Here is an 18616-nt window from a genome sequence, read left to right as displayed (position 1 = left end):
CCCTGGATAAAATACATTGCTCTCTGAACGCTTGAGTATGATTGACCTTTAACACTATTATGAAGGTTATATTTAATGCTACCAACACAACTAATATTGAAAAATGAAAATTATGTAATCCAAAAAAGCTTTCATTTAACAGGGCAAAGATTCTGGCAGTTAGCATATATAAGTGATCCACAAGGACAAAATGGTATATGGCAAGTCATCTCTTTTGTATTTGTTACATAAAAGGTCCTTTTTGTAAAATGAACTGCTTTGACATGGTTTATTATGATTATTTGACCTGATTTCACCAAAGATGTTATGAAGAACAATTGTCTGTTGGGGTGGTGGTTGTGTATAAAGCTACATCTGTAGGCATGTGTGATGAAAAGTTAAATGCAGACTTAAGCAGTATGATTAAGTCAGTGGAAAATAGCTGCTTTTGATGTTGGGACAGATGATCTGCAGAGGGAGCAGTGAAAACCAGAGCAATAATGCAGTGGCTGCAACTACCCCCAGAAGGGGATTACAGGTCTTTTATATTTCCCATGTTGGTCTTGACATAATTCTCTAATGAAGGAAATGCTTTGAAGTGCTCTATTCTATACCCTTAGAAGTCTTAAGAGTTAGCCCTTCCTTTACGTTTTGTAACTTTCTATAGATGTTCTACCAGCAATACAGTAAAACCAAATGAAGTTAAATGAAACTGTGAAGCTAAAATTGATATTTAGCTCCATTATTCGAATCACCAGCTGTGTTGTGGACTGCTAAAGATCAATTAAGGCTTTTTAATCGATGTGAATTGCTTACCAGAGCTGGTAAACACGTTGTGATTTACTTTACAAATATTCCAGTTGGTTTTGTACAGTCACTACTTGGAATTTTCAACAAAGCATTCATATCACTTCCTGGTTCAAATGCTTAGATGTGATCTGTGGGTGAGTTGTCCTGTGACCAGAAAAGGTCTGTTCTGTAAAAGTTTTGCCATTAAGACTGAAATACAGAAAAAATATTCAGAAGAATGTTTACACGGTTTTCTTCTTCCTGCCCTCACTCCACTGTTCACCTCAGTCACAGCTATTTCTGTACCTGTTCTTCTAGTTGCAGTCTTCATTTATACATTTTTGGGGTTCGTTGTAGGTCTGAATATGTTGTGTCACCTAAGGATTGTTGATAACTGAAGGTAGTTAGTATAAGACTGTTAAGTGTGATAATGATAAATACTTAATGAAACTCTGAGCCCAAGCACATCTGTAAGGTAATCCTACAAAAGGTTTTGTCTGGTTTGTCTTTTATGGGCCTGAAAGGAGAAAAACTTTTTATCTGCCACTTAGGTGGAAAGAAATTTCCTGGTTAAAAATGATGTCAACTACAAAGGATTAAAGGATGTTTTTGCTTAGGGAAGCAGTAGTGATTTTTATCTATAACCATGTGACCAAAACTGAGATGATGAGACTTTTTCTTTCTTTTTTTTTCTTTTTCTTTTCTTTCTTCGCAGGTGGCATGGCAGAAGCAGATAGTTCCTCTCAGGATGCATTAGGTCTTAGCAAACTTGGAGGTCAGGCAGAAAAAAACAGAAAAATGCAGAAAAAGTAAGTTATCAAATATCTTTAATCCTCTATGAAGGTATTACGTTGTTAAAAAATGCTTTGTTATCAGTTTTGTGTTTTCAGGTATTTTTCCCTAGTGTGGTGCTGTGACTCTTAAGCCTCTGTTGATTTCTTCCCCCCCCACACACACACATTTTTCCAGTTCATTAGTGGTAGTATAGTCTTGGTAAATTTGGAAAGGATTTAGTTGGTGAATACTTGTTGCTTAAAAGCAGACTCTTATCAAACCGTCCTACAGTATTTTATTTAATTCCTGCTTTGAATTCAATTCATTTGGAAGACTTTCTAAAGTGTTTTGACAATTGCTTGTTGTTAGAGTGCAGTATGAAAGCACAAAAAGTTCACTACAGGGCATCCTTGTATGTATTGGCTTGTCTTTTGTAACAAGTGGCTCTGAACCAGCTTCCTTTTGTGTTGTAGTTGCTAATTGTGTTGGTGGTTGTTTGTTTTTTTTTTCCACTTCTATTTACGTAATCGTAAATTACGTATCTTGATATTTTGATTATTGATTATCTTGATATTTTTCATTTTATATTACAGCAATTCAAATCTGTTTTCACCGCATACTCCTGATTTCCTCTGCATAATGAACTCTTGACTCTACATCCTTTAAGGCACCTTTTAGATATATGGTTATTTTTTCCTAGTAATGGGAATTTTTCCCAAATCTGTCCAAGCAAACCTTTGAAGTTCACCGAGTACCTACTGCATGTTTTGTTATTCCTTGACTTAGCAGAGATGTTACAAAGTGTACGTGAGAATATATATTATTAGGAATTTTGACTTGATGTTTATATGGTAATACAGGAAACACCTGAATTGCATAAATAAGATCAGGCCTCCTTTATGTTTTTTTCCCCCAAAGCTTAGCCATATACTTTATGCTTCTGGTGCTTTTATTCTGTCCAGCTGCCATTACTCGCAGCTTAAAAAAAAAGTTGTCTGAGATCAGAAATATTGGGCTTTTTGACTTGCCTTACCAAGACTAAATAATGTATGTTAGAATGACAGTGTGATGAATTGCTCTTTGCAAGAGTGATTTCTTGCAGTACCTAAGTTCTATTAGCAAATAAAAATCATGCCAGGTCACTTTACTAATGAAAACCAGCAGCATGCTGGTTTGAAAAGTCAGAATGGAATGCGGTTTTGTTTGCATAACAGTAGGCTCAGCTGTTTTTCTTCAAACTTCTACAGTGAAGGCAATCACACATTACTATAATGTGATATTTTGCTTTCTCTACAGAGCCTTAAAGTTGTACCACATCTCGCTTGAATAAATTGCTTTAATCTGGTCACGTACAAATAGCGGTAGGCCTATTCTTGGAACAGTATAGATTTTTATCAACAGTAGCAGCAAACTGAATTCTAGAGTAGAGCTTTCTATGCTGTCTTAATTTGATATTGCAGTAAATATAGTTGCAGGTAGATCATAGCATTTTTTTAGTAAATTTTTGAAGGGCTGATTATGTTAACAACCAATACATAAAGTATACGCAATGGCTGCCATGTCATTGGCTGCTTAAGGTGCAAGCTTCTGTATGTGACAGTTGGAAATTTACTTGCTAGCTGTACATGAAAATAATATATTCACAGTGAAGTACCTGCATTTTGTTTTGATGAGGAATCTTATGACAAACAGTACTTTCTGCTGAAAGTAGCATTCAATGTCTTTTTGAACAACCTTATAATGACAGAATTAAATTATATGCATTGTTTGTCTGTTTTTGTACACCTTTGGTTTCAGTTTAATCTTGGTTTTATGTTTTTCTTTATTGTTTTATTTTCCTTTTGTTTACCATTTCTGGTAGTGCAAAATCAGGGTAAGTTTGTATTTGATTTACTAGGATTGTTGTCAAATTATGATGAATCTTACTTGGATTTTTTAGTCTGAGAAGTGCTAACTTCTTTCAGAAAAAGTCTAATTGTGAGAAGAGAGATTAGATTCAGAAGTTGTTGTGAAGGTGTGTTGCTGACATATATCCAGCGTTATCTTAATGCTAGCCCCATGTCTTGTCTTAATATGCATGGTGTGGTTTTTTTTCTTTTACAATGGAAATATTAAGTCTTTGTTGAAAGTCTGTAATTTGGGTTTTGAAAGTTGCTTGGGGAGTAGTTGATAGTCACGGTGACTCAATTGGAGGGTAGATGTATGTATTTTAAGTACGCTCTTTGATTACTAGATGCGAGTTGTTTTCAATGTTTTGTTTGTGCTGTTCATCTCTGTGAGCTGTGCTGCTGACACTGTGTGCCACAACTGTCTTTGTGCTTTCTGGTCATCGTTACAATCTTAATGCTGTATTAACTAAAGAGGAGGGCTACTGTCAGTATCTTTTCTTTAAAAAAAGTTATGCACAAAGTTTACGTATCTATTAATGGTATGTAAGAAAATTACACTATCGATCTACCTGAAATTAGTGTATTTCCATTTCATTTTTGCTACCACCGCATTTCAGTTTTCACACCATATAACTATCATTTCTACCATGATCATTCTCTTTGCTTCCTTAGTGTTTTCCTTAATGTTTTCTCTGTTCTGAGCTTCTTCCAAATCTGTTACCTTTGGTTCATCCCAAGAAACTTGGAATACAGCAATACCATGAGTTCTAGATTTATCTGTTCCCATCCAGTGGCAGTGCTGTAGCACAGAACTGCTTCATTTCCTTGTGGGTCAGAGTATGCTTGCTTGCTGGGGGGCGTTATAAATCTGGTTACTTCAGATGGTCTTGGAATGGCCAGTTTGTTCAGTACTACATCTAGCAATGGCATTTTTGACATTGCTTCACTTCACGTATGACCACAATTTTTCTATGGTCGATGTTAGACTCATTTTGAATTTATCAAACAACTCAGCATGTTTTTCTCTCCCATTCGAAGTAACACTCAACCAAGTTTAGATGCCTATCCCCTGGTTTTGTTACTTAAATGTTATTCAAATTGTCAGCTGCCCATTTGAGGTCTCTTAGCTTTCAAGTTTAGAGGTGGTGACTATATCTACTGTCTGTTTAAATTGAAAATGTCACTGCAGCAGACAAAGATGATATGAGGGTGGATTTGGCACCCATTTACAAAAAAATCTAATTGGATGATGTGCAACTAAATTGGTATGTCGGTTATGCTCTCTGTATAGCTTGATCATGCGTCACTGGAGCATGGTGCATTTCTGGTGAAGTTGGAAGGTAATTTTTGGAAAAGTGGAGTTCCCTGCTGTAGGCAAAATGCTGATGTATCGTTTATAAATGCCAACAGCAGCTACTTTTAAATTCTTCCCTAGAGATGTCTTGAAATTTCAGTTTAATGATTTCTTACCTAAGTAAGAGATGAAAACTCACTGTATCTGAACAATCTCTGCAGCTAACATTCTATTTCATGGAAGCGTTACTTTTTGGATCCATTGAATAAGTAAACTTCCTATAAACGTTGTTTTGCTTATTTTTCTACATTTACCACTGTCACATTTCCTTCTAGCAACACAGCTGTTTTCTTATACAGTTGTATGTCTGCATCGCAACCTCACCTTACTTTTTCAGTGCTTTCCCTGTACTGCTCACCTCTAAATCATTTACTGTTTCATAGTTAACCTAAAGCATGCAGCGAGGCTATTGAAACAACAAGAAATTACTGCTGCAATTGTCTGAACCACAGTGCCCCAGAAAGCATTCTGAGCCAGCAGGAGGAGGGGAGGCAGTGTTCACATGGCTGCCTGAGATCATCTTTGGGATTCTCTGAGCATATCTGTGCTCCTTTGTCACTAGTGCACCTCCCTCACTGCATGAGCATGTTACTGTACTTACCCAAAAGGGCAACAAAACCACCAGTTTCAAAATTGAACTGCTTTGGAAAAACATTGTATTCCTTTCTGGCAAATACAGCATTAAGCATTTTATTATCTTCTTACCAAGCAGTGTTTTATAGAATCTTTGTTATTTAAGATTAAAAGCAGGAAAATACTGAGTAAAGCCAAGCAATGCAATGTGTTTAGGGCTGATGATTTGTGGGATCCACATAGTATGTTCTGTGCTAGGAGGAAAACAGATGATCTTCTGTTTTTTACTTCAGAGGCACGTATATATTTGAAGTGCACAGATAAGAATTAGCTTCTAAAGTCTTCTCTTTTTTGTAAATGAAATTAACTATTAAGCTGCTAATTGCTGAACACTGTTTCAGCGCTGTTGGATTTTAAAATGGGTACACGAGGATGGCTGCTTGTAACTAACTATTTGATGGTTCTTCCTCCTATTTGTTTCATTTCTGAGTAGTGTGTTTAGTTGGGTTGAATTACTGGCAGTTCTAGAATACTGCAGCAATCAAGAATCTAACTGTCAGAGTTAAGTCAGACATCTCCACCTTGTGGTGGCAACTTTGGACTGAGCGTCTGTAGTGGCTTGAGACAGGTTTTTCTGTAGTTTCTTTAGAGGCAAGACCCAGCATCCCTGCCACACAGAGATTTCCTATCCAGTTCAGTTTATTTCTCCATGTAGTCTGTCTATTTCTTGTGAGTGCCTTAGTGGTGGTTATGTCATTGTACTTGTTAAGCTGTGAAGAAAAATGACTGTTTGCAAAAATGTAGTAATTTGATTACAGTGTTAAAGTTAGACTTTTTACACTAGTTTTTGTTATTAATAACTGTTTTTATCATCATAGGCATGAGTTGCTTGAGGAAGCCAGAAGACAAGGTTTACCTTTTGCACAATGGGATGGGCCTACAGTAGTTGTATGGTTAGAGGTAAGCAGTCCCTCCAAAATAGATTAATAATGAATATACTTATTTTTAAGGAACTTAAGATTTTGGGGCCTGGAGTGTTTTCCAGATTTGGTTACTTTCTTTTTTGTTTTTCAGCTGTGGGTAGGGATGCCAGCCTGGTACGTGGCTGCATGCCGAGCAAACGTGAAAAGTGGTGCTATTATGTCAGCCTTGTCTGATACAGAAATACAGCGTGAAATTGGGATTAGTAATCCCCTGCACAGACTGAAGCTGAGACTGGCCATTCAGGAGATCATGTCACTAACAAGTCCATCTGCCCCTCCCACCTCAAGGACGGTAAGGAAAGTGATTGAGCACTAGGCATCTTTCAGAACCATTAGAATTTCTAAATCTTCTTTCTTAATTAAGTAACAGAAAGGACTTGAGCTTGAAGTAAGAGTTTCTGGAAACATCAAATTGTAGGGAGAACAATATTTCTTCCTTTTCTGGTATTTAAATTAAATAAGAATGGTACTTTCTTTAAGACTAGTTTGTATCAGTGTAATTATTCAGTTAAAATTGAAATTAGTTGAAATTAGGTATCCACTTATCTCTTATATGCTATGTTAAATTTAGTTTTTAAGTTGGTTTGAATTCCACCTCTCAAGTCTGTGTACTCTGCAGTCTAAAGTTATTTTGGGGTTTTCTGGAGTTATGCATAAGACTACAAATACATTTTTTGGATTAGAGCACAGCCAAATGTTTGTCTGCTGATTACATTACAATGAAAGTTATTTATCTCATTCAGTTGTGTAATATCTTTGAAGAAAAGTGATCTGTGTTAATTGCCTTTTATTCTATGCTGTCATGTTAGATAGATTGGCCTATACTTATGACGTTAGAAACCACTGCTTTTGCCCATGCCTGCTCCTTATATGTACCGATTGCTTATATGTTCTGCAACCTTTCCTCTTTGTTACTGCTTTCCTTTCATTGGATGTGATTGGTTCACTGTGGGGTCATGTTAGACCACGGGAAATGTCTGGGTAACACATGAAGAAATGGAAAATCTTACAGCCACACAACAAACGGTTAGTTTATGGTGTTGCCACTTCTGTTTGTTAGAGTGCTTTTCCCACTTTTTGAACTACTGAACCAAGGGCCTTTTGGTCTTCTTTCTATCTTTTTAAAAAATTAACGCATTACGATTCTGCATTGTGGCTTCTTCTAATCATTAACCTTGTAATTTGTATATTGATGGTTTTTTTTCCTGACGGGAAAGAAATCAACATTGATAAGACTATGTGAAAAACAAAAATCAAAAACCACGCAAAATAACAAAAAGTGTACAGAATCTGTAAAAAAGAGCTCTGACTTGATTTAACTAAGAGAGAAATTGATTTATTTTTGCAGAAATTTCTCTTCCAAAAAAGTTAATCAGTAAATGGGTTTTCCAAATTCTTATGGGGCGATGAGTGTCTTGCGTATTTTTCACAATGCATGATGCTTGCACTATGTAGATTGTTTTGTATGCAGTAGACTTAGAGTTTGCAGTGCATCTTTAACTTTTGTCTCTTTACTAAACTTAAATACTAATACACGTGTTCTTTTGCTTTTCTAACCACGTAACAGGAAGATGAGGAGGGAAGCTGGGCTCAGGTTGGAAACTTTATGTAATATTATAGTCCACAAGTAATCTATCATCATAATTATCATGAAAGAATCTGATTTTATTTGTTTGCCTTTTCATTTAGTGACACTTGGTATAACATGAGAAAGTGGGAAACTGCATGTTTACATAGTACAGAGCTGTATTATTTAGGCTATTTTGAAGTGTTAGTGTTTTTTAGATCTCACAAGATTTGATGGTTCTTCATGGAAAAATTTGTAAATTATTAATTACATAGTTTATCACAAAAAAAAGTTAAGGTATTTTTAATAGGAATGTTAGAGGAAAAATATCCCACAGGCTTTGTTTATCATTAGCTTTCAAAAATATTTGTTCTAAAGCTTTTGAATATCCCAAATGAAGTTACTTATTCTTACTGAGCATTGTGCTATTCTATGTGTTTAACATAGTAGATCAAAGTGAAATTTAAAGATGTAAAGCCTTGAATATTTTGATGGGGAAATGGCTCTTTGGGGTGCAAGTCCATTAAGAGTATCTGTTGCATGCAGAAAGTTCTTGCTCAACCTGGCCGCCATCACAGGTATATTGCATACTAAGCCTAGACAACTAAGAAGATTTCTGCGCACTAATTATGTAATCCTCCTTGATTGTTTTCCCTTCAAGTTGTGACAAATCCTAATTGTATTTTCAGGCATTGAGAAAGTTCAGGTTTCTTATACAGGATATAAACAAAACTCAGGGTTTGCTTGTGACCTGTATCTTTGGGTGGTACAGCCTCTTCTTCCTTGGCTCTCATCCAGCTTAAACCTGTTCAAGTCCCATTAATTTTCTCAGGTGCTCATTTTCAGATTGTCAGTGTTAGCAACCATGACTTGCATCCCTATTGTGAAAGTAATGTTCTGTTTCAGTTTGTTATCTAGTGATGGCTTGAAGAAATATATTCCTGTGTCACCTTACTTTTTTCTGGAAGTTACTTCCTCTAGAGAAGAAATAAAACCTTTCCATTTTGCTGTAAAAAATGATATATGCCTTCTCTTTTGAAAATAGAGAGCTGCTGGGTTTTGTTGCTTGAGGAATATTTAGATACCTAGTTTCAAGTTAAATTGTTTTCTGAAGTGTTCTACAAAAAAATGGTTATTTGCAGGCTTGTATGAAGGTGGAGTCTAGCCTTATAGTGAGGGCTAGCGATTAGAATCGCTGGTTCTTAAGTAGTGAACTTATTAATTTCTGCTTATATAATTGGGTCCTGTTTTCAGCTTGAAGTGATTCTTGCTTCTAAAATATTTCCATTTGTAGTTTTTAGTAGTTCAGTAGTTTTTAAATGTCGTTGCATTATTTTTTTTCATACTCCTTAAGGTGAAATACATGAGGGCAGTTTTACTTGCTGATCTGACTGTCTGGGCTTGCTTTTCTTCCCAAAGATTGCTTCTTCAAAAACCTACGTGTACTGATTAATATTTTTGATGTGTTTATCCATATAGCAATAAAAGTTCCATAAGCATTGTTTTATCCTTTTCTTAGACAACATATTTTAAAGAAAGTCTCATTATTTCTCATTTTAATAAGTTTTTGTTTTACTTCTTTAAAACAGACATTAGCTTATGGTGATATGAACCATGAGTGGATTGGCAATGAATGGCTCCCCAGTCTGGGGCTCCCTCAGTATCGCAGCTATTTCATGGAATGTCTCGTTGATGCTCGAATGCTGGATCACTTAACTAAAAAAGATCTACGTGGACAACTTAAAATGGTGGACAGTTTTCACAGGTAAATAGGTTAAGTTGGAGACCAAACACTTTCAGCAAGTGTTTTGTTTATCTCTAAATAACTTCTTTTTCCTTTCTAAACAGAAACAGTTTTCAGTGTGGTATTATGTGTCTAAGAAGACTGAACTACGATCGAAAAGAACTTGAAAGAAAAAGAGAAGAAAGCCAATCTGAAATTAAAGGTTGGTGACCAGTAGTTAAGTTAAAGGTTAATGACTGAAGTTTTGACCTCAGTCTAAATCCATCCTGCTTGCGCTGTTCTGCCTCAAAAAAAGTATTGGTTTGATTGGTATAAACACTCCTGTGTAGCCAAAAACAAATAACAACACAAAATCCACAAACCACCAAAAACCTATTAATAAGAACATTATTGATGTTTTGATATTTGTGCTGTGTAAGTGCTAATTTGTGGAGTTTTTCTTTGAAAAAAAATGGCAGTGTATTGACAGTATGTTGATCTTTGAACTGCTAAAGTGTGAATGTCCTTCAGCAAAATTCAAACACATTTCCTTTCTACTTAGAATTGCAGAAAACTGTAGTAGCGTGTATACAAAAGCGTGTGCTACTAAATTGAATGTTATCAGAACTTAAAGGTAAATAAGATTATTGAACACTATAGGAAAGCTTTTCTGTTCCCTTTTGATAGGAAATGAATTAAATTGCTGTTGGACTTTTGAGTAGGACTTAAGTATTTAGTCTGTTCTGGGTAAGATAAGCTACTTGAAAATAGTAGTGTGAAATGCAAGATCCATGTTGATTCCTACCTGCATGAACACTATTGCACAGCTGTACATTTATCGTGACTGATCTCCCAATATAGACAGAGGAGGTTGTGTAAGATCCAGTGCTGATGGATGTAGGAAAAAACTGCTGACTGGAAACAATCCATTGCACTCCAAACATGAAGTGTTGCTGTCAATTCAGATCATCTCATGCACTCAAAGGGGAAAAAAAAAAAAAAAAAAAAAAAAAAAGCAGGAGCAGATTAATTTGCACCCTAAATGTTAAATAACAGAATTCATTTGGGGCTACTGCTTAGCATCATCTACAATGAGTTCTGCATACATGAAAATCAATCCCTACAGCAAAACACAGAACAAGAAAGGAATGTGGGTTTTTTGTTCAGAAAAGTTGCACTATATAAATCAAATTCTTTCCTCCACAGATGTCCTTGTCTGGAGCAATGAGAGAATGATCCGTTGGGTATCGTCCATTGGTCTCAAAGAATATGCAAATAACCTTTTCGAGAGCGGAGTTCATGGTGCACTCGTGGCCTTAGATGAAACATTTGATTACAATGCGTTAGCTCTCTTGTTACAAATACCGACTCAGAACACGCAGGTAAGCAACAATTACATTATAGTTGATGGGTCCTTTTTGCCACTCTAGAAAGGTTAGAAATGGAAGCAACTATTTTTCTTAGGTAAGAGCATGTCTTTCTGTTCATGGCTCTAAAAAGACTGGAAATGGAAAGTTGTTCCTAATCATTTTTCCTGTAAAGAGAAAAATCAGAGCTGTGCTTTACTTATTTTCTACTTAGCTACGGTTCTAGTTGTTAAATCTGCTTGAATGAAGAATTCTGTTCATAACATTTCCTCATGTTCCATTTTAGTGTTAGTGTAAAACATATCATTTTTTGTTGTTTGCTAGATCTTATTCTGAAATAAGTAAGTTTGAGCAAGATACCGTTAGCTTTGATGTTACGACTTAGAAAGTTAAACTGCTGTTACTTTTCAACTGTTAAGAACGTTTAATACTCTGATTAGAAGATCCTAAACAATTTGTGTTATTTTGTGTTATATTGTTAAAACACATATATATGTGTGTTTTAAAGGAAGTTATAGACTCCTGACATTTTAGCAATGTTGGTTTTTTTTTCTTTCCTGCTCTAAACTTTAGGCTCGTGCCGTTCTGGAGAGGGAATTTAATAACCTTCTTGTTATGGGCACTGACAGAAGACTCGATGAAGTAAGTTTCATGAGCTTTTGAGCTGGTTTATGTTTGTAGGAACTTTTATCAGAACTGTTAAGTCAAAGAATGTAGCTTTGACTAGACCTTTGTCGATCTATAGACAGAATTGTGACAAAAAATGGACTTGGAAATTCTTTGTGAATTTCTGAATGTGGCAGGTTTTTTGTGTTTTGCTAAGGTAACTCTGAATGTGAAGGCATGAGGTGATTTGCAAGTTTATCTGTAGTTTGCATAGTTAAGCCTAGCAGCAGCGCACTTGTGGTTGAATCGTTCTTTTCTATCTGAAATGTGGGAAAACAATAATCAGTGTTGCAGGTGAACTGAGTATAACTGAGAAAGTCTGTATAGGATAGTTCAAACCTTTATCCTAATAAACAGCATTTCAGATGATTGTATTTCATGAAGACTTGTGTTGCTCTCTACTAATAGCAGTATGGAGTGATGACCAGGAATGTTTGCTCATCAAAGTAATTTGTATTAGACAGTCTGTGATTTACAGTGTAAAAGCATCATTCTAATGTATCAAGTCTAAAGCTCTAACAAGCTATGTATGAGAAACTGTGCTGGTGTATCCTCACCTCAAGAGTCTTGTGCAGTTTTGGGTACCAGAATTTAAAGATACGAAGCCAGACTTGCAGCCCTTGTATGGCACACCCTGATAGCCTAGTATGTATCTGTGCAAAGTTTTTAATAATATTAACAGAAAACAGCTTGAAAGTTTTCTGAGTTACTTTTCAGTAGTGATTTCTCTCTGCAGGAAATGAAGCTTTGTGGGAGGGGTGTTCTATTCTGGTTACAATGAGCAGCAAAAGTATTTTATTATGAAGATCTTTCCAAATGATGCAGGCATGTGTCTCCTAATTTTAATTATAAAATGTGATGCATTATATAAAATAGCAGTCAAAGGATAGAATTGTTTCTAAAGGTGAAATAGACAAGAAATCACAGTGGATGTTGTGCATTGACATTTGTTGCAAAAGGCATTTTTGGCAGAGCTAATTAAACTGTCGTATTTGAATATAGCGAAGTGTTTCTGAAAGATTCAGATACATGAATGCAGAAAAAAATCCTTTGGGAATCTTTAACTCGTAATTACCAAACTGTTTAACCAAAGCTCTGAACAGCAGTATTTACTGTATTTAGTTGTTTTTTCTCCTCACTATGATTACCTGCAATTTGTAGCATGAGAAAATGCTGTAGTTGTATCATCACTCAAACAAAAACAAAATCTAAAATTATAAACAACTGTTCAGCCTAAGAACAGTGTTCTTAAGTGTTCTTATGTAGCTTTTAAGATATGTTCCTTTTCATATCACTCATTCTTAGCTTGATATGACACAAATTACTCCAAATCGGGAAGTAAAAACATTAGACCAGATGTGCCAAAGACATGAATTGGCATAATTACTTAGATGAAGAGCCTACACTCCAGTAAATGAGCACATATTGTTGAAAACAGTGACCAGCTGCACCTGAGCTGTTGAAAATTAAGCCTTTCAATGATGGTGTATTTAACTAAATTGTCAGTAATCCTTTTAATGTTGGTAACAATCCTAAATTTTTGAACTGCTAATGTTTATCATTTTAACAGGATGACGATAAGAGCTTTAGGCGAGCACCTTCGTGGAGAAAGAAGTTTAGACCAAAGGACATAAGAGGTTTAGCTGCTGGATCAGCAGAGACTCTTCCTGCAAATTTCAGAGTTACAACCTCAATGTCTTCACCCTCTATGCAGCCAAAGAAGATGCAGATTGATGGTATTTACTTTGGATTATTTGAAGCATGATGTGCTTTCTTGCTTGAGATTACAGGGGAATGAAGTTCAAATGAGCTTTTTTTGCTCCTTGAAAGCATCTGCCTTGTGCATGGTTGTATTTATAACACTGTTTAACCACAGAGTGCGTTGTAATTTCAGGAACTGTATTAGATAAGGAGGTTCTTTTTACTTCATTGGAATAACTGTGATAATTTTATTTAGGAAGTTATATTAAACTGGGAAAATAAAGTGACATTTAGGTAGGAGTCTTGTAACATGACGCATGGTTTTGAATTAGTAGCAATTAGACCAACGTAACCGGTCCCACATCTGAAATGCAGTGAAATGGCATTCAGGAAATGTAATGAATGAACATTCTCAGATAATTTTGAGAATATTACAACTTGAGAAAAAGGGCATTTCCGCCCTCCCCACCCCCCTTTGAGGATATTTGTAACTTCTATTTTAGAACTGATTATTAAAGCAATTTACATGGATGGATGGGTGTCCCTTCTCTCTATGTGAAGGGAAAAGTAAAAGAGAGAGCAACAAAAAACTGTACGAAAAGGAAAAGAAACAGCACTTGGAAGTGAGAATCGATCGCCTGTCATACCTATTATATTGTCAGTTTAAAAGCAGTCTGTCTAATAGCATGAGAATAAAATTCTCTTTTTCTTATGAAACAAGTAAAAAACAGATCAAAAATATATTTAATTGGAATAGATAGGGTGTGAGTTTCCTCATAGTCTGTCAGAGCTGTCTCAAGTTCTGAGGAGTGTATTAGAGTAAAGGTCAAAGAATCGACCTTTACACCTGATGATACCACCTTTACTACCTAAAATGTCAGTTGGTTTACATTAAAGATTGTGTGTCAGTTGGCATGCAGGTTTTTTTTAGGATTCTTTTTGATAGCTGCAGAAACTAGAACTGATTAATGTATAAACTGTACAGTAAATTTAGGTTTTCTAACTTGTAACCTTTGAGTTAAATGAGTGCAGTAGCTATAATCACACTGCTGTAATGTTTTTTGTAAACTAACATGCATGCTGTGTTCTGCATGTTTTCCCATGCCTCTAAATAGGCAGTGTATCAGGAACACAAAGATTGGATTCTGCTACAGTAAGGACCTACTCCTGTTAAAGCCTTCTCCTGGTGAGTAAAGTCGATAGGTGTAATAGTAAAGCAGCTATTTATGAGTAAAGTGTCAGGTGTTTTAATAGAATGAATTGTAAAGGCTTTTCGATTTGGAGAGTAGATTGCATTTTGAACACAGCTTATTTCTTATCGAGACAACTGAGGTTCACTATTTACTTCTGTACACCGCTGTATTCCTCAGTTGTTTTTTCTCAACCACCTCAGAAAGTAACTCATGCAAAGTAACTGTGTAGAAAGCTTTGGAGTCAAAGGTGAAATGAAACAAGTAGCAAAAGTGGGGAGGAAGAGAACTAAATTAGGGATATAGCTAAAAGAAAACTCAGTTTGTGGTATTGCGATTCAGATTCTTTTGGTCTTTGCTTGGTGAAATACACTGCACTATACTTATATATTGAATTTTTATGGGGTAACTACATTGATTTCTGGCTCTCAGATGCTCCATACTATTGTGATTGTTTAGTTTGTCTGGCTGGATTTACTTACCTGCAGTCCAAAATCTGGGTAATTGTGGAACAGTGGTGCCAGTGAAGCAGCTTGATAACAAAGGATATTTAAACAAACAATGGATGTATTCTGAACAGTGAATACATATTCAGTTCTGTTTTACTTGAGGATTTGGGTTGATTTTTCTTCATCAGCTTCTGCTGTATTTTTTCATCAAACAATCTTATTTTACAAACAAGTTTGGAAACTAACATTTTTTTTGACTGTTGGATACAGAAGAAATCCAATGAGAAAATATTCTTACTGCCACTAGCAGATATCTATGGGCAATAAATTGTCCATCTCTGTCTCTTCTGTGTACAGCTTCTTTCTTTCCACCAGTAACATCCCTACCAACTCATGTATAGTGGCTGCCTTTTCTTCAAATCCTGAGCCTTTAATATACAAGTTTAGTTCTAAAAAGTTCTCAGCAACTCAGACTATGTGGATCTGACAGTATATATAATATCAGGGGTTATCTTCATGTTTTTAGTTTTAAGACACCAAAGCTTGGAGTCTTCACCCATAAACGTGCTAGAAAATTCTGAAACAGTGCGGAGGATTATAATCTGGATGACCTTGAATGAAAATCTAGGAAGTAAAAATACTTGGCCTCATGTGCTTTACTTTGCAAATGAAATTAATAATCAGCAATGAAATGGTGTGTGTTGTGGCATGGCAATAATTTGGTGCATGACTGCTACGCTACTGAGTTGTTTGTGAGGAACTTTAACAAATGGGTATTTTGTAAACAACATTTCATTCTAATCAGATTATTTCTTTATTTTGCAGTTTACCCACACTATTTCTACCGGTGATATGCAGCATTTTGAACATTTGGAAACCGTAACCTGTTAATACTTCTTAAATGGACACTTTGAGATATTTTATTACAGAGTTTTTAATTAGCGAATAAATTCATGAGTACTATAGAGAAAATATTTTAGAATCTAAATGTTTCTTATATTTATGTGACTTTTCATTTATATAGTTACTTACTTTTTTTTTTTCTGTTTCTATTCAGTCTACAATGAATCATTGCTGATTTTTAATCTAATTTTAGTCTTTCCAACTGAATGTACTGTAATGCTTGTATGTATATGTCCCTATAAATAATGTAGGGTTTTTGTAAATTATGCAGTTACTGTAATTATCATTGTTTTTTAATAATGAAACTGAAGGTGAAAAGAATTTTAATACCTTTGTAAAAGTATCATGACACCAAGCAGTATATATTTTGTCTTTTGGAAATGTTAGCTAGATCTGAAAACAAGTCCAGCTTTTTTTCAGGCAAGCGTATGTTGTTGTTGAAGGTATGGTACATAATTGTTCTTTTCGGAAGTGTACCTTTCCACAGAGGAATTGTCAAGTAGTGGGAATTTGTCTTTATTTAAAATAGAACTTGTTTGAAAAGCTGAGAAGAACTCAAACGCTACGGAACACATTTTACAAGTGATTGACTCGGTCATAACTGTGTCTCTGCTGTATTTGTATAGCATGTCTTCACAGTGACTGAGAACAAGCCATAAACCAAGAACTGTTTTTCTTAACTGAGGAAGATAGACTTCACAATAATTCCTGGTTGTAATCCACGGGCCACAGAGAGTGATTTTGTGCTAGATCTTTTTTGACTGAAAACACTTGTTGAAAGATGCTGTTAAAACTAATGTTAATGGACCAGTCACGAAGCACTGCAGTCTCACGTCAAATGACTATTGAAAATGAAGGTACAGTGTGCTGAGAACTAAAGCAGTGCAACTCCTAATCAAGGCCTTATTTTCTTATGTAAATCATATTTTGTGTTTTGTAAACTTGTTCTAAAGAGTTGTCTGGACTTTAGTTTGAATGGTTGTAGCCATTTTGGACTGTATGAGTAGAAAAATGTATCCGACACTTGTAAATGGCATATTAAAAAGCCAGCAAGATTCTGTTCAGATGGTGCATTATTTATTATGCAACAATATATATATAGCATGTCTTTTTTTTTTTCTTATTTTGTTTTCCACTTTTAACTTGCTTGTAAAACAAATTCATTGTTACTGTTCTGTTTTTCTATTAATCTTTTGTGTATTTTCAGATTATGTAACAATATGTACAGTCTACTTTTGAACTATTTTTATCACAGTATTATTTATTGCTTTCTTTCAATAAAGTACTGATGCATTTTCCACTGCCAATAAAACACTATTGAAAAGCTAAAAATCTAATTGTATGCAGGCAGATACTTCTTTGTGGTGAGTGGATATTTGTCAATAAAGCATCTTAATGACTCCTTACTGCCCTGTAGATCTTGTTTCACATGAAGATTTTTCTCTTTTCCAGTAGGAAGAAATTTGCATTACAAGTGATTTGCTTGGGAATTGTTCAAGTTTATGTTGAGAGTTTTTTGACGGTTTTCACAAGAAAACTGCATTACTGCCTACTATTCCGCTACTTAAAGCTATGATTTACATTTTTTTTCCCCACCCAATTTCCCCCTCCCCTCCAATGAAACTCTGATATAATTTCAGTGTATTTTGGTCATTGTGATGAAAATTGAAGTGCTGTTACATATAGCAGCGATTGCTGCTTTGTTATTAAAATGAAATAGACAGTGGTGATATTTGGGGAGTCCAGGGATCCGATGAAAACCTGGGTCGTAGTAGGGCTGCTTCTTTCAATTAAGATGCATCATAAGCTGTTTCTTGTGTATAAGAGAAGACAAATAAACTTGCTGAGTAACTGCAGCGTATTTCATCACGACCTCTAGATCCAGAGCAGGATGTGGAATGCCTGGAATGGAAATACTGTGATCAATGCTGTAAACGTTGTTCAGTAATAACTATCTGTTTGATTTGCTACCTGACTTCTATATTTTCTGAAAAGCTCTCTTTTTAGGAAAAAAAACCTAAGATGAAACAGCAGAAAGAAATCTTGACTTGCTGTTTAGATGAACAGGTAAAAAAAGTACTGTGTGTATCTCTGGTCACTGGTGTGGTGGTAGATGTGTTTGAAGTCCTGTGCTGTTGCTTCTGGAAAGTGAAAATGCAGAATAGAATGGTGAAATGGGAAAATATGGTTATTACTTTAAGGCTGTGAACCCTGACTGTTACGGAACAATGGAATCAACATGAGAGCTGGAATAAATGAGTGAAATAGAAAAAGCTTTCACAAAATTGCAAAACTGTGTGTTGGTTTCTTTTGAATTACAAGGCAAAAAAGCTATTCCTATCCTGGAGAAGTTGAGAAAAACACTACTTTGTTTTAATAACACCCCACTGAGAAAGATGTTGTGACTGCGTGTGTAAAAGGCACATGGAATAACCTTTATAAATCTCGATTCAGTGATTTTTCTGTAAATGCCAAATGTCTTTAAAGGCCTCAGTTGTGCAGTGCTATGAAAACGTGTGTTTGAAAATGTGAGAACACTTTTTTTTTATCTGCAATAAAGAGATGTTTCAATTATCTGAGAACTTCAAACTTTTAATGTTTCAACTTTAGAAGGCAGCTAATATCTGAACACACAGTGTGACTTCATTTCTATCTTTTCTAACCACTTTAGACAACAAGAAGTTACTTTGCTGACCATCAGACAGTGCA

General features: G+C 35.3%; 1 protein-coding gene across 12 annotated transcripts in view; it reads left to right on the top strand.

Moving 5' to 3' along the window:
- The window catches only part of PPFIA1 (PTPRF interacting protein alpha 1), a 54042-nt gene extending 36572 nt beyond the window's left edge, over nt 1–17470 (top strand). For 4 of the 12 annotated variants that reach the window (XM_032445201.1, XM_015863675.2, XM_015863672.2 and 1 more), the window contains 12 exons: nt 1484–1577; nt 6237–6318; nt 6433–6633; nt 7305–7367; nt 7909–7935; nt 9498–9673; nt 9757–9854; nt 10838–11013; nt 11572–11640; nt 13235–13400; nt 14481–14551; nt 15830–16198. In XM_032445201.1, the coding sequence (XP_032301092.1) occupies nt 1484–1577; nt 6237–6318; nt 6433–6633; nt 7305–7367; nt 7909–7935; nt 9498–9673; nt 9757–9854; nt 10838–11013; nt 11572–11640; nt 13235–13400; nt 14481–14539 (1211 nt within the window). In that variant the 3' untranslated portion in view covers nt 14540–14551; nt 15830–16198. Of the gene's footprint in view, nt 1–1483; nt 1578–6236; nt 6319–6432; nt 6634–7304; nt 7368–7908; nt 7936–9497; nt 9674–9756; nt 9855–10837; nt 11014–11571; nt 11641–13234; nt 13401–14480; nt 14552–15829 lie in introns of all 12 variants that reach the window. The other 8 variants (XM_015863678.2, XM_032445207.1, XM_032445206.1 and 5 more) reach the window with 5 other exon arrangements.
- Nucleotides 17471–18616: the final 1146 nt, after the last annotated feature.

This window comes from Coturnix japonica, chromosome 5 (assembly GCF_001577835.2).
Source record: "Coturnix japonica isolate 7356 chromosome 5, Coturnix japonica 2.1, whole genome shotgun sequence".
NCBI classification, from domain to species: Eukaryota; Metazoa; Chordata; class Aves; order Galliformes; family Phasianidae; genus Coturnix; species Coturnix japonica.
The sequence above is the reverse complement of the archived record's forward strand: the minus strand, read 5'-3'. Positions and strand labels throughout refer to the sequence as shown.